The sequence below is a fragment of the Pecten maximus genome, chromosome 4 (genome assembly GCF_902652985.1).
Source record: "Pecten maximus chromosome 4, xPecMax1.1, whole genome shotgun sequence".
Taxonomy (NCBI): Eukaryota; Metazoa; Mollusca; class Bivalvia; order Pectinida; family Pectinidae; genus Pecten; species Pecten maximus.
In genome coordinates, this window is record NC_047018.1 from 30,629,560 (window position 1) to 30,650,361 (window position 20,802).

Sequence of the window (20,802 nt, forward strand, 5' to 3'; positions counted from 1 at the left end):
ACAAATACGTCCTTATCTCTAGCATACTTCATCCCCTATTGTACCAAGTAACAATGATTACTCTGGAGAAGACCCTGTACAAAGACCTGACTTACCTCCACAGCAAACTTGACCCTCTTTGGAGAAGGGCTTTTGTTGCGTTTGTCTGGACTGGAGAGAGCTGATTTGTGGGGTGATGTCTGTGGAAGTGGTATGATGGGGCTCTTCCCTAGGACGTCCTCACTGTCTTGTACCATCTACAAACCAAACACAAGTCCAGAATGACCTTTTTGTTCTAATATCAAATTCCTACACAAGAAAGAACATGTTTGAAATTCAAAATTCAAGTAAAAATTGGCTATACCAAAAACATCGATGAAATTGTTTTATTTCTATAAAGGACCAATTCAGTAAGAAGCAATGACTCATTGCTATAAAAACCAGCAGGTGTGCAAATTACATGGGATTTACTATTAATGCCTCATTGAAATTATGGAACATCAAATCTTCAGTAAAAGCCTGTCTCAAAAGGTTACTCAAAGGGACCAGAGAAAATTTGTTTATATACAGGTTCAAAAGCTGAAAAAGGTAATATCTATACACAGCACATTCTTGCAGTCAGTTATTAAAAGCAATCTTGAAACATTCTTGAAATATGAAAGAACATGGTTTATAAAGAGTCTCGTTTTGCAAGAAAAAAAAGTCCAATTAAATGCAGCATGGAAAATAAACCATATACAGTATTACAAACTAACCTCCTCACTAAGAGGCGGGGTATCCTCCTCATCAAACCATATACAGTATTACAAACTAACCTCCTCACTAAGAGGCGGGGTATCCTCCTCATCAAACCATATACAGTATTACAAACTAACCTCCTCACTAAGAGGCGGGGTATCCTCCTCATCAGACTCCTCTCCATACTTCTGTGTGGCTGCCTCCACATCCATACCAGCCAACTGGTCAGTTTCTGTAAGGTAACAAATTATACTAAATCTATCATCCCGCATTTCATTTACCAAATTTCTGCTAGTAAAATGACTCAACAAAACCGTTTACTTTTATGATAACAATAGTTATCACTTCACATCCTCATTACAACTAACACTGAAGTCTGAATAGAAAAAGACTAGAATTTCCATTCTCTTTTTAGATCAGGCTATGCTTCTTGTCCTTACCTTCTGTTTCTGGCTGTAGTGCTGGTAAGTTGACAAGGTCTTTCTGTACCTGGTCTGTTTTCTGTTTAGGGGACGACACCTTTACCTGTCTTCTCCTGCCCCTGGGTTGATCCAACTCCTCCTCATCCACATCCATACCATACACTTGTGTTGCTTCCTCACCACCAGAAACTACCTCTGTACTTTCCCTTTCTCCAGGTTCGGACTTTGTGTGCTCTACAGTATCTCCAGTTGATGCATCCTTTACCATCTGTGTTGCTTCTTTCTCAGTTGTTTCCCTTCCCCTCCCTCTCTTCCTCGGACGTCCTCTAGGAACCTTGACCTTTTCTGTTGATTCCTTTGCAATGTTTGTTTCTACATCTTCTATAACTTGGGTAGCTTGGTCTTCTTCACCTGCTTCAGTGTCTTCTACCATCTGTGTAGCTTCTTCCTCCAAAACCTCTTTTGCTTTACTTTTTCTCCCTCTACCTCTGCCAGCTTTCGATTTGGTGGAAACTTTTACTGAATCAACACATACATCATCAACAACTTGTGTGGCTTCATCTTCTGTTGTATCATTTACAACATTACATGTGTCTCTCTCAGTCACCTTACTCTTTCTGCCCCTCCTACGTGGCATGTCTTGTGGTACATTAATATCCTCTGCAACTTGTGTAGGCTCACATTCATCCGTGATGGCATCATCCAACATCTGAGTGGCTTCCTCCTCCTCAACACCCTTTGTCTTGCTTTTCCTTCCTTGTCTTCCTCTACTAGTTTTATTTTTATGAGAAGTTTCTTCATATTCTGGCCCATCTTCTATAACTTGCGTTGCATCATTCTCAAGATCTTTGTCATTGTCAAACATTTGTGTGGCCTCTTCCGTGACAGCCATTGTGGCCTCTTCTGTGATAGCCATTGTGGCTTCATCTATTATAGCCATTGTGGCTTCATCTGTGACAGCCATTGTGGCCTCTTCTGTGACAGCCACCGTGCCCTCTTCTGTGACAGCCATCGTGGCCACTTCTGTGATAGCCATTGTGGCATTTTCTGTGACAGCCACCGTAGCCTCTTCTGTGACAGCCACTGTGGCTTCTTCTGTGACAGCCATCGTGGCCTCTTCTGTGACAGCCATTGTGGCCTCTTCTGCGACAGCCATCGTGGCCTCTTCTGTGACCTCTTCTGTGACAGCCATCATGGCCTCTTCTGTGATAGCCATTGTGGCATTTTCTGTAACCATCACTGTAGCCTCTTCTGTGACAGCCATTGTGGCATTTTCAGTAACAGCCACAGTGGCCTCTTCTGTGACAGCCACTGTGGCCTCGTCTGTGACAGCCACTGTGGCCTTGTCTGTGACAGCCACTGTGGCATCCCCAAAACATTGAGTAGCAGTGTTTTCTGAGTCCCCCTCCTCTTCGATAACTTGGGTTGCCTCATCTTCTGTGATCTTAGGGGCCACTACCAACTGGGTGGCATCTTCATTTACCATCTGTGTTGCAACATCGTCATCAACATCTGCTTCATCTACATTTGTATGGGGTATCTTCTTGATGTCTGTAGGTTCATCCTCTTCCTCCTCTACATCGGCCATGTCACAAGCCAGTGTGGACGCAGCAAAGATATGACTGACATCAATATTTTCATCCTCTTCCTCAGTGTCCTCATCCATTATAGCTGCCTTCTCATTGTCCTGAAAAAATTATCCTATTTTCTCAAATGGAAATGATATTTTGGTGTCAAACAACCAAACATATTGTGAAACCTTGTAAGATATTTTTAATATCGCAAGCAGCATCTACCAATTCAAATAGAATATACCCTATTTCCTGACCATATCGAGGATTCTCCATACTTAACTCACATCCTTATAAACCAAATCTCATTTCTATAATAAAAGAACCAAGATTGACCTTTGTCTGATTACATGACTTTTGTTTTTTGGTGAGAACTGGAGCACGTCTTCCTTACCATGTCAGTTTCCTCTTCACTCTCAGCCACAAAGGTCTCTACAGGCTGGTCATCATCTCCATCGGTTTTGTCATCACTACAGAAAAAAATGTTAATGTATCATAAAATTTAAAAGATGTTTTCTGTTCAGTAATATCCAGTATGGCAATGCTAACATCATCACTCTTACCATTCTTCTGTAAATGCTTGCGTTTCAGCTGCAAAGATGGCTGGGGAAGTATTTCTTGTATTCTCAGCATCTGTATAATTAACAAAATGATAAGTGTATTCTTAGGCATCCGTAGCGAATGTTGATTAACCAGTTACTAGTCCGAGTGAAATATGTATATGCTTCTACAACTGCTGTCCAATTACGAATGTAAGAATTAAGTAATGATGCAAATATAAATCTTAATGTTGTCAAATGATGATTAAAATCAAAAGTATAATCCATGTAAAAGTTATCCAAATAGATATTATCATTTCTTAATCTGATTTTATTAATATTATTACTATAAGGATGTGGCAAGATATTTGAGGCATAAAATACTGGTCAAATCCTTTACCATGACATTAACCTAGCAGATTATTAGCCCTGAATCTATCGCTGGTGTCTGCCCTAATACATGTAACACTCAATGTTATCCAGAAACAGTTCTGAACCCATAACACTAAGTGTATTAGGACAGGCATCAGCGATGCATTCAGGGCTAATCTGCTGGGTTTTGTCATGGTAAAGGATTTGACCAGCACTTAATGCCTCAAAAAACATGCCATGTATTCATGAAGGAGGCCATTTCATCTTTAACTAAAGTCACTGAAGTCAAATTCTTCATCTGCATTCGGAATCCAGTAGCATTTATATAAGTATAAACCATGTAGCATTTACTGAATACTGAGAAAAAAAGAGATATTGAGCAACACCAGTGAAAAAAACAATATTCCTTAAAAATGAACTATTACCATCTTCTGTGTCACTTTCCATGACATATGCCTGTGTGGCTCCAAACAAAGCAGGATCAACATTGTTGTTTTCCTCTCCTTCTTCTTCATCATCGTCTTCTTGGGTGTCTGATTAAACCAACAGATATTAACACTTGTACAGATTTTTTCTATTTGTTTTCAAATTTGTGTTGATGTATTTCAGAAGAAAATAGGAAAAAAATCATATTCAACAATTTCATTTAAATATTTAATATCTTGGAATAGTTATTTAAACAACATATAGAGAGGTGTATTATAAAACTCTGACTAATGGTACAGTTACAGTAGATCAAAGAGTAAAACATTTATCAGAACCTGCCACAACTTGTGTTTGTAGATTCTGCAATACTCTGGCTTTCCTTCTATCTTCCTCCTCGTCATCAGTGTCAGACTCTGGCAATACTAGTGTTGACACAGCTACAACAACAATACTCATAGTTCATTACTGCATTACTTTGTTATATTTATTCTTTAAAACAAACCTTTTCCATTAAAATGTTTCCATACCTATCTTTTAAAAATATTTCCATATCTAATATAATAATATCCATATCCATTTATATTGTGAAAACATTACCAAATTCATTCTGTAATAAACCCATAACTAATCACAACTCAACTCATCGGACTGACAATGTAAAAAGTATTTGTTGGCACTGAATTACAATATAGATTTATCACCTCATACAAATTTTCTGTAATAATCTAGTAATATTCCTAGATATCAAATACAGTTACAATACAATTTTAGAAGGTCCCATATATTGCCAAAATTTGCTAAATTTCTTCTTTTCAATTCCTATACTTTCTTCTCAAAAAATCTTTTGGATTTACAATTTTCCCCTCATAGAGAAAAAACTATAACAAGTATGCTGGGTATAGCTAAAGCAAAACATGACCCCTACTAGCTCCTGCAAAAAATAGTAATAGTGACTTTGACCCAAAAACACTGAAAATTTAACATGATCTGAAGCTATTCATACTGAAGTTACATATCAACTTTCACTAACATACCTGAAAGTAAACCTAGGGCATGTTCATTTATGCAGATAAACCGGTTCATCAGTTTTTAAATGTAATATTTCAAATATATATCTTGACGGACCTGCAAATATTAGTACAAGCCTTGGAAGTCTTTGTCAAGGCTTGTCTAAAAACAATATAAAATCACCAGGTCCGTCTTTATTTCATAAACGAACAACATCGGTCCAAGTTCTCTAACCGTTTGGACTGCACAAACGAAAACAGCCCTATAGTGTCCCCACCCCAGTTTCACTGGTAGGGAACTAACATGCTTGGTACATCCTACCTGTATTTCCTATAGTCCCGGCTCGTTTTGGTTGAAAAGGTGTGTCCTGTACTGTCACATTAGGTTTGTGATGGGGGCCATCTGTAAGTGAAATATTAATCATATCATCATCATCACAACATTAATATTACTGACTGATTATTGACAAAGGTGAAGGATAATGAACACTTGGAATGGTTCAATTCTATTTCCCTATTTTAACTTTATAATAAAAGTGTAATAAGTGAAGTTTTAATAAGTTTGTGATATCTAGTTAATTTTACCTTCTTCATCTGAATCTGGTGCCAAGTTCAATGTTCTTCCCCCATGATAGGCCTGCAGCAGTGAAAAGAGTATAAGTATACAAAGAATTGTAACACTATCATAAATTATTTTTCCAAGGACATTGATGTTTGTTAATCAATGAATGTGTTAACAACGGTGTTATGGTCCTATAACATGCATTGTCATTGCTAAAAAACTTCAGTTTGTCAGCAAGAACCATGAATGATGCAGCGCAATATATTATCACTGTACATTCCTCTACCTTTTGTCTGTGAAGACTATGCTGGCATAATGAGATCGACAATGTCATAATAATGGGAAATAATCAAACAATCTTAATATTGTATTTTCTAAATATTGCAATAGGAGCATCTGGAAACATCCAAACATTTTATAAACAATGATTTCAAATGTTCCCACCCAGGTTTATACTGCCAATTATAAAACCTTTATTAAGATGAGTTACTACTTCATGGTTATCATTTCCAGATGGAAATCCTTCTTGCAGATTTGCAATATTAGCAGATCAATGTAGGGAGAGACTATTGATAATTGATATAAACAAGGTGGAGACCGACCTGTGTTGGTTGTAGAAGGTCTACACTGGCATCACTATCACAATCCTCCTCCTCCATTACCAGTACCGTAGCCTCTCCCTTGATACCATCAATACCCTCATCATCCACTGGAGCTGTCTGAAACGACTCAGATCCAGTCTCAGATCCATTGTCATTGACCTACAAACAAGATGAAATCCAATACCTAATTATACATGTTAAACGACATGGTACTGGTGACAATACAGGGTTATAGAATAATGTAACTGTAATGCAAGGGTTCTCCAAAGAATACTTTTTAAGCTTGATATTTGACATCAAGGCCAGGTAACAGTTATCACTGGCTTCCTTAAAGCCTATTCAGTATTTACACAGAATGTATCAATTTTATACCAAACTTTAATCAAAACAAAACAAAATTCTATTTCATAGCCATTTACAAAATATGACAATGATACAAAATAACAATGAACTTAAGTTAACTACAGAATGTATGTCACCTGTTCTTGCCCTTTAAAATTTCCAATCCATTTTTCATTTTAAGTTATGATGTTTTGATGCTTAGAGCAAAACAAAACAACATACCTATATTGATGAAAGTTAACTTGCACTACAGTAAATTTAAGACATTTTGATAATTGGATGGAATAGATGAAAAATATTTTGGCATACTGTGTGATTTCTCAGTGAAAAAGTGATCAAAGCAATGGCATTAAACAATGCACAGCATACTGTCATCATAAATGATTGCAGTTTATTTGCAAAGTATAACAATGTTTTAAACAATGGTCATGAAACTGCAGTTTAATATGTCCATATCTGTAACACAGAATGTTTACGCACCTCTTCTCCTATGTAGTACACAGCCTCCACATCACCAAATGTTACACTAGTGTTACTTGTTAATTCGTACCTCACGTCAGGTTTCAGCACAGCCTGTAAATTGATTACCACTACCTTTATATTCCAAACAACTTATATTTCCTTGTGTTCATGCCAAATACTTTAAATTCCATCTATTACATTGATAATATATGTTGGCAATTTGTGTCCATATTAAATGTAAAAGTAAAGGGCATGATTCCAACAGGACTGTAACATGAACATATTTCATTACTAGAAATGAATATTGACTACCAAACACATCTTATTTCCTTAAAATCTTATAATTTCAATTTATTCATACTATTAAAATTGTTAAGTTCATAAAAATATTAATGAAAAGATAATTCTATAAATGTTTGCAAAGTAGAGCGATTTGGAGACAGAATTTTGTGGATATTATCATTTTACATAATTATGTAATTTTCTGCTACATATGGCACCATGTCTCTCCAACATTTAAGTTACCCTGTACTTTTTTGTGGAGCACTGTGACTCTTGAAGTAGGTTTCTGTGATAAACCTTGCTCACCTTGCCTCTTCTGGTTTTGTTCCTACTGCCCTTGTCATAGATGAAGTGCGAGTCTCCTTTGACTTCTATACATGCATGCTCCCGGGACAGGGCCTGAAACAGTTTTTTATTTTGCAATTACCAATGTGTACCAACTTCAATATTTTGTTGATGATTGCCATTTATGTAATTTGTTGTTATGCCCTGAACATCTAGGTCTGGAACATCAATGAATGAATTAATTATTAATTATTAAAAACACTGATTTTGGCTATCTTTCCCCAAAGTTGTAAATGATGTTTATGAAAGTTGACAATATCTGACTTTTAACACATTTTTAAAATAATCTTTCTTATTTTTCACCAATCAGAATGATGCAATTAGTTTCCATGGTAACCAATTAAAAAAAAAAGAATTTGCACTTTGCAGTCATAATAAACACTTGTGTAAAGTTTGATAGAATTCAATGAAAATTGGGTATGAGGGATATAATTGACTTCAATCATCTTTAAAAAAAGTCTGGATATAACAGTAAGACATAAACTCCAAATTTACAGAAAATCAGAATGCATGTATAAATAAATGATATGTTTGGAAACAAATTAATAAAATTTAGGAAGTGTTTTTATCTTACAATTACTGAGTTCTTCTCTTGTTTAAACATGGCTATTGACTGAATTGTATTCTCACATAAATGTTGTAGAGAAATGTAAACCAACCTTGAGGGGAATCCAGACCTTGCATGTGATCTCATGACGTCCTATCACATTATCACCTATAGAAACAGAATCCTGATTTATCAACAATTCTACATTACTTCATCATCATAATCATAGTCAATCATAGTGACATAAGTCAGCTCCATCATTTGTGTAAATCTGAATTCCATCCATCTAGGAATGTTACCACTAAAATATTAAAGTCATACTTGCTTAGTTCCACAGAAGAAGTCGTGAATATTAACAGACCTGCCAACCTTTCAAATTCAAAAATAGTAATTTGGCCCATTTTTGAGCAAAAAAAAGAGTAATTCTTAACAATTCTTGCCAAATCTATTGCATCAAAAAGAGTAATTTGCTACTATTTCGAGAGAAAAAAGAGTAACGACCACCACAAAATAGTAAAGATTACTATAAAATAGTAGTAGTTGGCAGGTCTGTATTAATATTGTCAAATTAACCCCTTTTGGCCCTACCCCTCCGACACCTGGGAGGCCAGCATCATTTGTATAAATTTGAATCCCAGCTGACTCTACGCCTGGGAGGCCAGCCCCATCATTTGTATAAATTTGAATCCCAGCCACCTAACGGTGCTACTGATAAAATATGAGTAATATCCATCACTTAATTCCAGAGACGAACTGATTTAGCATTAAAAAAAGTCATTTAGTGATATGCAAATGATTGGCTTTTTTCCTTTTTACAGATAACTTGATTAAACATATACCTATCATAACTTGGTCTGATAGCAAATAAAGAGAAAAAATATTGATCTGAAAAAAACTGTAATGCTTAGTGTTGCCTACAATTTTATGCAATACAAAAGTCAAACATTGGGTTTTCATGGATATTTCCCTGTGAAAGTTACAAAAATGGTAAAGGCTATAAATTACACCAGTTGTCCGAATTAAACAAGGTCTGTTTCACATAGAAGCTAGTACTGTAAGGTCTGTTTCACTAAGAGCCTAGTACTATCATGCATCTGACTTTTGGCCTCATGACATCTGATGTTTGTTGGAAAATTGGGCCTACATCCATGCCTACAACTTTTCATTGTGAGGAGTATGAAAAATGTCTACACATGGTGGGTTCTGGAGGTAAAATGTGGTTTATGATACTGTTTTACTTAAATCAAATCTTTTCTGCTGATTCCTGTCGGCAAACCTGGGTCCTCCTATTGGGTATAAATTTAACCTAAATAGCCCAACGAGAAAATTTCACCAGTCATGCTTTCTGATTACCCGGTATGCATTCATTTTTTACCTTCATAGATTTCAAACACTTTTTCTTGAAATTCCTTTTGGCCTTTCACTTTCAAGTGAGCTACCTTAAAGAGAGATAAAAAGGAAAGTTATACACCAACAGTAATGTAATCAATTGATATTTTGTGAACAATCATTATATATTAGGTTTGACTATATCATGTATAATTCACCAATTGCTAAATATATACAAAACATTAATATAAGAAAAACCCAAGTCAAATAATTGTAACAACATTTTTTACACTTAAGTTTGATGCTATTAGACCCAAATCTCACAAACAATAAGTTATTATAGATGCTTTGAACTTATATATACACATCATTAATGGTAACAAGATATTTTACTGGTTTTTTTACTGCTTCTTCATCATCAGTTTCATCTTCATCATCAAAATCTCCATCAAAGTCTAGCGCTTGTGTTTGTTCCAAATCCATATTTGTCTCCTGGAATAAGGTATAATCCATATAGTTTAAAACATTCATTACAGTGTAAGATTTTGAACAAGTGGATAATCCAAATACAGTAGTGTTAAGAGTTATTTATATGAATAAAGAGAAAAAAAACATCATTTTAATTTTTTTCCATGTGATAATGACCTAGCTGTAGAGAAATGTTACTACATTGTAATTAATTATAATATATTAACCAACCAAAATCGTTTTAATATGTAACTTGCCTGGCTATCCTAATAATTTGTAGACATGCTTGACCATCAGACAATGATTCTCTGTAGGAACAATCAACTGGTGAGAAAATAATGAAAGCAAACTTGCAATTCGTCATCGCCATAATTTCTTATCAAAACAAAACTATATTAAAGGCAGACTGGCATCAGTTTCAATGAAGATTTTTTGATAGTTTGCTTGCATAAAACTGAAGTGATCAGTGCACTCCTTAAATAAGTCTCAGCTTCATCTCCACCTCTTATTGACTGAAAAATCTGATGGCTTGATTGCAAGTTTTGTACAAGCAACTGTTTTGCTAGTACTTAATGTATATATAAAAGAAATTGATGCCATGCATCCAAGTATATCTTGCAAGATGCTAGGCCTGACAAAAGGAAAACAGTAAATCCGCACCATGTCTCTCTATGGATACTCTATTGATCCATGAAGCTGGACACAATGCTGATCGAGTAAAACAAGCTTTGGCTTATTCTGAATGTTAACAAGGGATGCATGAATGGTGTTTTTGTTTGCATGAATGGTGTTTTTGTTTGCACTTTTCTGATAATTACCCATTTTCCTCTAATCACAAGTTATATGCAGCTATGTAATTATAAGATGTCTTGTAAACAACATCAATCATGTCAACAGTTGGTTTGGTTTAAAACGACATAAAAAAAGTTCCCATTTTGATAATTTACACTATAACCTAATGACATCAGGAAGTATATCATACTGAAGTATGAGCTTTACATGAAAAAAAGTTCGTATCAATCACTGGGCCTTCTGTAGTGTCTGTACTGCAGTAGAGTACAGTAGATTCCCCCGACTTCGGTATAATACGCCACTTCCGTGCCCCCAAAGAATACGGTTTGCAATAAAGTGAATAAAATGGCATACAGACGAATGGATTTTGATTCTTTACCAGCATTAAACCGAAAACGATGTTTATATGATCAAGCACAACACCGATGTTTACCTTCTGTGATTTTCTGCTGTTCGCGCACTTTCATCACGCATGCGCACATGAATAGCGTAATGTCTATTTCATAAAGCAGTGTCGGGTTGACATATTCCGAATGCACAACAATAGATAAACTAACTTCTTTATTATTGGACTATTATTTTAAGGCGATAAGAACACAAAACAAAAATTATTAAAAGCGAAAATGATTAATTTATATGTTATCAAAAGCCTTGCTGAAATATTTAGTATGTATTAGATTATCACTAAGATTTAGTATATTTATGATGGTGGTAGAGAATTTGTGTATCCCGAGCCGAGCCCGAGCCGAAGACCCGAGCCCGAGCTTTGGATATTTCCGTTTTTCTCCTTCATTACTGAATGGATTAAAGTTATTTTTTCTACAAAGATTTCATTTCAGGTTTTAAATCAATCCGTGTAAGTGGATTTTCTTAAAATGTATTTTAACGTCCTTAATCGACGATTTTCATTTTTTAGGGGGAGAAATTGTGTAGCCCGCAATCAAGCGTGACTATTCATGTTTTTTGCTAATTATTTCCGATACATGCTATTATTGAGAAATATTACTAGATACAAACAACAAGTAAATATAGCTGATTCTTAAAATATAAATTTCAACATATATCTAATGTGACTTGATGTCAAATTTTGACATTTTTGTAACCGCGCCGACGATCAATGAACTCGCCGTGTTTACCGAGCTTTCACCGAGCCCGTGCTAAGGGCAGATAACTCTACCGATCCCGAGCTTTGTAGAACTTTTAGCCATTCTGGTATAAGAATGTTTCCGGGCTCTGCGACGAGGACGCAGTTCTACAAAGAGCCCATATCATTTTATTTTAATGATTTTATATATATTTACCCATCTTTTCATTATTGTTTATCACATTAAAATATTTTTATCACCATATGTACTTTTGTATTTTTTTACGTAGAAAATAAAGTTTTCATTTGTGTTATAAACCAATTCACTCGTTTACTTTTTATCTGTTACTAAAGCTATTTCTTTTAGTAAAAAAATATTTTCATCAATGCATGATTTTAATACAACTACAGTACTATTTTCCTATTGTATTCTAGTTTGAATTTCGAACATTTAGTACAATGCCAAACGAAACTGTCTCTTGAAAGATGAAAATCTGACTGATCACAAACACATCTATTGTGAAACCACCTATCGCAACCAGCGTCACAACTTACCATATCATCAAAAACATTAGAAATATGACATCCATCTGACTCACAATCGATAAAAATATCATAAGTTAAGGCTTGAGAAACTTTCTTTTTTCTGTATTTACTAAGTTTTTTCTTTGGAAATTTAGAAAACCTACCATTTGAAATACAATTTACTAGATGCTGTCTCATATAATCTATGTCGAATTCTATTTCTTCACTACCTTTAAACCCATTAAAACAAAACTCTACTAAATTAGCGATGGCAAAAACCCCACAGTCAACCCCATTTGTTTGCTGTTGTATGCTAGGTAAAATTGTTTTTAAGATTTTCCTATTTTCCCCGTATGATGAACTTACCTGCATTTCTAAGGACGCTGACAAATGATCTTTCTGCTTAGTTATACCTATCAAACTATCAAGAATATAAACTTCGTTACCACTTACCTCCTGTACTGATACATTGTACTACCCAATGGTCCTCACCTGTATGATGGATTTGTGCTGCTGATGCTGTCGTCGGTTTCATTCGTAAAGCATAATCCCACTTACCGTTTCTCAAAACTGGAGCGTAGCCTGTATCTTGCATACCGTTTATATTAGGAAATTGTTTCTTTAAAATGTCCTGAACATAACACATAGTATTTCCGCATAATTTTCTATCCTTTAAAATATCATCTTTTTCTTTAAAACTTATTGTACTCTTATCGTTATCCATCCAAATACGTTTTGTTTCTACTGGCTTACAAATTGACGGTCTATCATCTTCCATTATATTTGATAATCTCCTATTTGTTAAAGATAATCTAGACCTAGGTTTGGGCTTTTTAGGAGTACCGATGTCTGAAATATCATGGAGGGGAGAGATTTGATCAGATTTCACTGGAGAAACTATTGTTGTGCTTGGCGCTGAACATAGTACAGAATCACCTAACTTAGTTAACTTACTCACATATATCACTAAAGGCTTTACTAATGTACAGTCACAAAGCTCGGGATCGGTAGAGTTATCTGCCCTTAGCACGGGCTCGGTGAAAGCTCGGTAAACACGGCGAGTTCATTGATCGTCGGCGCGGTTACAAAAATGTCAAAATTTGACATCAAGTCACATTAGATATATGTTGACATTTATATTTTTAGAATCAGCTATATTTACTTGTTGTTTGTATCTAGTAATATTTCTCAATAATAGCATGTATCGGAAATAATTAGCAAAAAACATGAATAGTCACGCTTGATTGCGGGCTACACAAATTCTCCCCTGAAAAATGAAAATCGTCGATTTAGGACGTTAAAATACATTTTAAGAAAATCCACTTACACGGATTGATTTAAAACCTGAAATCAAATCTTTGTAGAAAAAATAACTTTAATCCATTCAGTAATGAAGGAGAAAAACGGAAATATCCAAAGCTCGGGCTCGGGTCTTCGGCTCGGGCTCGGCTCGGGATACACAAATTCTCTACCACCATTTATGATAACGGAAGTACGGAAAGGACCTGTATAGGCTTACCCTGTTGTCCAATCCATTTTTCCTTGTCCAATCCATTTTGATATCTAAATCATATCTCTATTACGAAATATTGTATGTAAATTAATTCAAATGTTTGATTGAATAAAATATTTTGAATGAAATATTTAGCAGTTCAACAGCAGCTAATTGCCGGAAAATATTCTATTTTGTAAGCCTAATTTAGTATCGCCTTATAAACATTTTAGTGACCAGGAAGAAAAGCAGACAACACAAGCATGGCTGCCACCAGGGTAAAACTTGTTTCTAGAATAAAACCAAGGCTTCCCGAAAAATGGAAAGGCGGAAAGATAGAGAAAATGGGTAAGGAGTTATGTACAATAATGATACACGTTGAAGTATTGATGATCATTCCAAGCTACAATAATATGTAAACGCAAAAAAAATATGTACATTTGTAAATAAATGATGAAATCTGTTACAGTACTCAGTAGGGTATTGATTGACAATTCTATTTGGGGATATTTTATGTACAAATCAATTATCATTAATTTGGTGGTATCTAATTTATAAGTATGTGTCATAATCTAAACAAAATTGTCGTTTGTGGCACTGTCACGACGGTTTAAAATTGTTAGCAAGATAATGATGAAGATATCTTGCTGGTGGTCATGATGAAGGTCAAATCGCAGGAGCTCCCAGGTCTGTGGTAAAATTTAGGAAATTATAGCACAGCACACCACAGGGATACGAATCATACAAGTTACATAACCCAACTCCCCTATAAGCTATATATTGAAAGGGATATGCTTCAATTTCATACACAGGATATTAGCACAAATTACCAACACACTGTCCATAATCTGTATAAATGTACATTGTCGTGTATCGTTGGATGGAAATTTGTGCCATTTGTTCCTGTATACAAAATGTATACCCAAGCGTATGGTGGCCATTTGTGGCCTTTTTATGCTGACAAACAGGTTTCTCTTTGGCAAATGTAATATTTCAGGTATATGTCTTATTATCAACCTGCAGATACTAATGCATGCCTTGAAAGTCTTTGTCTGTAAATGACTCTTCTGAAAACATAAAATCACCAGGTTTGTCCCTATTTGCCAAACAAACAACTCTGGTCCAAATGTTTGGACATTTGGACACATTGGACCACAATAAACAGAACAGCATAGGTATGTAGTTGATCAGGTGATAAATTTATAAGTTATAGGATTACTGTAGTTACCTGTCTAACCACTTTCTTGATGTAGTTTTTAGCAATTAGGGGACCATTTGGAATTTTGGTCTAAAATGTTTGAAGATTAAGGGGGATAATGTTTTCTTCCTGATGTCTAACTGAATCACCAGTCAGGAAACAGATTATTAGTCACAAGTCTCATAACAAGTTTCACACAAGCAGTACTGGAACAGAACAGTCAACAAACTTTAGATTATCATGTAGTTAAAGCATTTCTATGAAACATTATCAATATGTTGAAGCACATTTTCAGGAGTGCAAAAGGGATCTCTTTAGCTGGTTAAATGTTTAAAATTCTTAGAGCAAGCATAGGTCTTATATTGTTCTGTATCTTAATGTTTTTTTCAAGATGTATTGGTTGCCACAGTCAAAAAACAAACCTTTTGATTGTTATACAGCTGAACAATTTTTTTTTTTCATATGATATATGGAAAAAATGGGACCGATTCCCTTCAGTAGACAATAAAATTGGTTAAGTTGGCTTTATGTATCAGTGAAGTATTTGAACAGGTCTTCTAATTTTTCAGCAAGTGTTTATTCACTGCTGTCATAAAGCTTTTGATATATATGGAATTTTGGAAATGTGCTAAGATATATTTCATATTTTAAAATTAGCCTCAAAAAGGTTAAGTGTTTTTACTCTGTGTAAAAAGCAGGTTGGTCTTGGAAATCACTTTAAAACTCATGATCAGTCATCATAATTTCTTAAATGATCAATGATAATTATTTGATTGATTATGAACAGAAAGGGAAATACAAAGTATCTACAAAACCATTCACCCAATAAAAGAACAAAATGGATATGTTTCAGGCATCTTGCTACTATGGTTAAAATGTTGTTTTAGTGGCTTTCAATGTAGACTTTCCAGTGATTTTCTTCATTTATTCATTTTTCAATTCTGTTGTAAATGTCAACAACTCATCTTATAGTAAAAACATGATTAATCACAGAAATTTATGATCAATTAGTCATAATCCAAGATAAAATGATTAATCATTAAATTTGATTACCTTTTTAAAGCGGAGCATCACTAGTGTATATTGTAATACTATTTCACTTCTGCAGTTCATCAAGTAAAGATGTAGTAGGCCCAGCTTAGGAATTCTAGAGGCCTAAATGAGGTTCACATAACTGTTTGGACAACTATCTCTACCCATATTGGATCACTGGCACAGTTAAAAGAATGTTGACCTGAATTATAAGGTTTAAAACATGTACCTTGATATGGAGCATATGAACAATAAATTCAGATTTATGGGACCAGGAAAGGGGTTAATTGAAAGTTATTAAATTTTTTTTAATGCGTAGTAATCTCAGTTTTTTAATCATTTTATGAGAAAACATAACATCAGTAAGCAAGCTAGGCTGTTCTCCAACAGTTCTTGAGGTTATCTCCCTTTGTGAAATTCATTCTAAGAGATTATCCATCTGAACACCAATACATGCATTCAGTCATTATTCAGGAAATTTTGTTTAAACTTTGTGGGTAGATTAATATCATTATCTGATGTCACTAATGTAGTTGTCACTATATTTCATTTCAATACTTTTTACAGAAGTTATGCCAGCTGTGTAATCTGTCTGACTCGAGGCTGTAAATTCACTCCACCTTTGTGAATTAAAAGTGGTTAAGAAGGCATGTGTGTTGTAAGATGTAATATTTGACTATAAACCTTAAGCCTAAATTCAATTATTGTACATTTAATACCAAAATGGATTTTAAATAACATAATATCTTATATTGTAGCCAATTATGTCCACGTCATCCTGAGGGACTACCACATGGTGTATACAGACACAATCCAGTATATGAGAGACCATCGCCTGAAGTCATCTATGTGGCTGTCACTTTTGGGGACAAGTGGGGCCCTCATAGCGACTAACCCTTCACCATCAAAAGAGGACTATGAAGCACAGTTAGTGGAACAACACAATGATATTGGTATCGTTGGAGATCCAATAAAAAATCCGGAGTCACTAAATTATCTTCGTAAAATGTTTGTGGCACATAAAAACTCTAAACTAAAATTTCATAACTTATACCTGTTTTCCCTAGCAAGGATAGACGTAGCTTCAACACAGGTGGATCTATTTGCTTCAAAGTGTAAACAAAACAAACCCCACTGGAAAGAATTCCACAAAAGTATTGTGGATGTGTGCGTATTTGGACACTGGATTAATTTAGAAAAGGCCATGAAAGACTATGATGTGAATCCTTCTGAATGGGAAAACTAAGTTAATTAAAAAATGAATATTAGCATATTTTGTTTTGGTCATTTGTATCATTGAATAGAAAAAGTTTGGTATTTAGTCCAACAACATAAAAATGTTTTCTGTCTCCTGACAGGCCATTTGTTTGACTTTCAAATTTATCCTAATTGTTGTATAGCTACCTTGTAGTTATATCTACTGATCCAAGATTAGAGGAGCTATAGTTATCATTTAAGTGGCGAGTTGTCTGTCTGTATCTCACAATAGCTACTTTAATACAATGTAGATGATGCAAAAACAGGCCCTCCACTAGTGAGTAGGGCATGGTCAATATTTGACCTATTTGTCATTCAAGATGACTGCCATGACCACCATCTTGAAAAGTTATCACTACATCTCTCAAACAGAACTAAATAACCTTATGGTCCACAAACCTGTCTAGATGGTCAATTATCAATCATTCAAGATATCGATGATCGCAAGGCCACTGTCTTGATAATCTTATTAGTTCCCTACCAGTGAAACCAAGGGGACTATTGGTTTCCTCCCATCCATCTGTCAATCCGTCCACTCAGTTTTCTGCAATTTTTTCAGCCATGCTTCAAGGTATGTTGGTGAAAGTTGGTATATTACTTCAGTATGAGTAGCTACAGATCAAGGTTGGGAGTTTCAGGGTTTTTTGGTCAAGGTCGCTGTCACTATTTTTAGCGGGCGATGATAGGGGACAAATATTGCTTCAGCAATACCTAGCATGATTGGTATTATTATTCTTCTGAGACAGGAAGTATTCTCAAGGAAAAGAGTTTTGTAATTTGTACACACAGTGCATCACAATAAAATTTTGTTTTGATGGCTTCCTCATACCCCTTGCTTGGATACCTCCCAGTGATTGAGGAATAGGGAATAGTCGATCACGTATACATATCTGGTCAACAAGAACAGTACTGCATCTGCTTCAAAGTTGATCAATCGCACATCATTTGGTTTGGTGTCTTACAATGTAATGGTCAAAAATTGTTAATTCAAGCTAAGAACACAATAATCATATACATTGTTTGTTTGGCCTGAAAGTGAATATGGAGGGATGTAATTGTCTTCAGTGAGAGAAGATGATTTTTTGGGCCAAATATTGATAAACTTTTGTTTGAAAAATGTTATTTCAATGCAAGTCAAATCTCATGTTATTTCATAATCACAAATACAAATGTGAAAGCTAGTGAGAGTTATCTCCCTTCTTACAACAAATAAATAATTAACAAATGTTGAACTAGGTGACCCTTCGAAGTGCTTGTTCTTCTATATGTTATATTAATATACCGTATAGCAGGAAATTTTAGCTGTCATAAAATTTGGCAATTTGGTCATGAAAACAGAAAGTTAAATTTTGGCGGGTTAAAATTTAGCGATTTCTCTTAAATCAAAGATTTTAATTTGGCGTTGAGCATATATGTTATGTCCATACATCCTATCCATGTTGTTGTGTGTTGTGTATTATCGATCCTCTGTCTAGAAACCAGAAACTATTACCAAAAATCTTTAGACGAACACATACATCTAGATTTGTTAAATTAGTGTTTATATGAGTATGTGTACAAGCAAGTTGAAGCAACAGACAAAGAGAATTTAATCAACCGTATGATATTGACGCGGTCATCTATTGCATGATGTGTATACGTACAGGTAAATTTAACAATGAATATACAGGTAAAGTGTTAACATCAGTTCATTGAATGGTATGGGTAGATGGCTCTGTTTTCACAAAAACTAGTTATAATGCGGTATATGTCATACTTGTATTGATATACTGTACATGTATCGTGAGTAGTTAGTTGTTCACTAGCTTTTCGTATGTACCTATCTGCATTTTAGCCGACATTTGCCAGGCAACAACCAACGTTATGCATCACTCGTTACTCTCTGAGGTAAATGACGGTCGGTACAGAAACTATTGGAAAAAATGGAAATTTTGGCGTCTTTTTAATTGGCGGTGTTCAAATTAAATTTTGGCGATCTATATACGGACCCACCAAATCACCAAATTAAAGCCCCGCTAAAATTTCCCGCTATACGGTATATATCAGAATATAATTCTAAAGTATTTCTGTTCCTGAGGTTCTGAAAAAAATTTCCAGATTCTAATCTATTGAAATTCAAATTGAATTTGAAGATTGCTGTCATCACTCACAGTAATGTACCATTATTGAAATTAGTCGGTGTCATTTTCATGTCACCTAAGGTCAAATGTACATGTAAAGTGTATAGTCATATTGTGAGGATTACCAGGTATATCTTGTAACACTATATAACATGAAATGTTTGAGTTGTATAAACATCTGCTGTTTTTGTGGATGATTAGATATAAATATATAATTTAGTAGAAATACTATACCACTCCTTGTTTATACAAGAGATCCCAGAGGGATCTTGGCGCCCACCATTGAATGATCTTCATAGGTTCCATGTCATATTGATCTTTTCTCTACTTTTCCCTTCTTCTAAGTCTTACTAATCTGTGTAAATTCAGAAACAGCCCTCTATAGCTAGTACTTTTCAAACAAGGGGAAGCTATATATAAAATTTAAGATTGAGCGATAATGGCTGTCTGTCGACCATATTGTTTTTGGATTGGTCCCAATATGCAAAACTAGGCACTGAGGGGAACCTACATATGAAATTTGAGAAAGATCCCTTGAGTGCTTTCTGAGAAATAGCGATAACAAACTTCAATTGTCAAAATCCAAGATGGCTGCCTGTCGGCCATGTTGTTTTCTGATTAGATTCAAAATGCAATATGCATAACTAGGCACCAAGGGGAACCTACATATGAAATTTGAGAAAGATCCCTTCAGTACTTTATGAGAAATAGCGATAAGAAACTTCAATTGTCAATATCCAAGATGGCTACCTGTCAGCCATGTTGTTTTCTGATTGGTCTCAAAATGCAATATGCATAACAAGGCACTGAGGGGAACGTATGTATGAAATTTGAGAAAGATCCCTTCATTACTTTCTGAGAAATAGCGATAACAAACTTCAATTGTCAAAATCCAAGATGGCTGCCTGTCAGCCAGGTTGTTTTCCGATTGGTCTCAAAATGCAATATGCATAACTAGGCAACAAGAGGAACCTACGTATGAAATTTGAGAAAGATCCCTTCATCACTTTCTGAGAAATAGCGATAACAAACTTCAATTGTCAAAATACAAGATGGCTGCCTGTCGGCCATGTTGTTTTCCGATTGGTCTCAAAATGCAATATGCATAACTAGGCACCAAGGGGAACCTACATATGAAATTTGAGAAAGATCCCTTGAGTGCTTTCTGAGAAATAGCGATAACAAACTTCAATTGTCAAAATCCAAGATGGCTGCCTGTCGGCCATGTTGTTTTCTGATTGGTCTAAAAATGCAATATGCATAACTAAGCACCAAGTGGAACCTACATATGAAATTTGAGAGAGATCCC

The 20,802-nt window shown here is 35.0% G+C and overlaps 2 protein-coding genes across 2 annotated transcripts in view; one reads left to right on the forward strand and one right to left on the reverse strand.

The window, feature by feature from the left end:
- The window catches only part of LOC117325805 (mediator of DNA damage checkpoint protein 1-like), a 33,657-nt gene extending 22,399 nt beyond the window's left edge, over nt 1-11,258 (reverse strand). Inside the window, exons 1-17 of the mRNA XM_033882285.1 lie at nt 11,219-11,258; nt 10,251-10,317; nt 9,919-10,017; nt 9,572-9,635; nt 8,309-8,364; nt 7,611-7,703; nt 7,041-7,133; nt 6,219-6,377; nt 5,640-5,691; nt 5,377-5,457; nt 4,383-4,484; nt 4,047-4,154; nt 3,274-3,343; nt 3,105-3,180; nt 1,158-2,826; nt 855-949; nt 96-236 (exon numbers count right to left, since the gene is read on the reverse strand). Of these exons, the coding sequence (XP_033738176.1) occupies nt 96-236; nt 855-949; nt 1,158-2,826; nt 3,105-3,180; nt 3,274-3,343; nt 4,047-4,154; nt 4,383-4,484; nt 5,377-5,457; nt 5,640-5,691; nt 6,219-6,377; nt 7,041-7,133; nt 7,611-7,703; nt 8,309-8,364; nt 9,572-9,635; nt 9,919-10,008 (2,949 nt within the window). The 5' untranslated portion in view covers nt 10,009-10,017; nt 10,251-10,317; nt 11,219-11,258. The remainder of the gene's footprint in view (nt 1-95; nt 237-854; nt 950-1,157; nt 2,827-3,104; nt 3,181-3,273; nt 3,344-4,046; nt 4,155-4,382; nt 4,485-5,376; nt 5,458-5,639; nt 5,692-6,218; nt 6,378-7,040; nt 7,134-7,610; nt 7,704-8,308; nt 8,365-9,571; nt 9,636-9,918; nt 10,018-10,250; nt 10,318-11,218) is intronic.
- Nucleotides 11,259-14,104: 2,846 nt separating this feature from the next.
- On the forward strand, nt 14,105-17,387 carry LOC117325806 (mitochondrial import inner membrane translocase subunit Tim29-like). Its single transcript, XM_033882286.1, has 2 exons — nt 14,105-14,234; nt 16,875-17,387. Exons 1-2 carry the CDS (start codon nt 14,150-14,152, stop codon nt 17,360-17,362), a joined length of 573 nt encoding a protein of 190 aa, XP_033738177.1. The 5' UTR covers nt 14,105-14,149; the 3' UTR covers nt 17,363-17,387.
- The last annotated feature ends 3,415 nt before the right edge of the window (nt 17,388-20,802 follow it).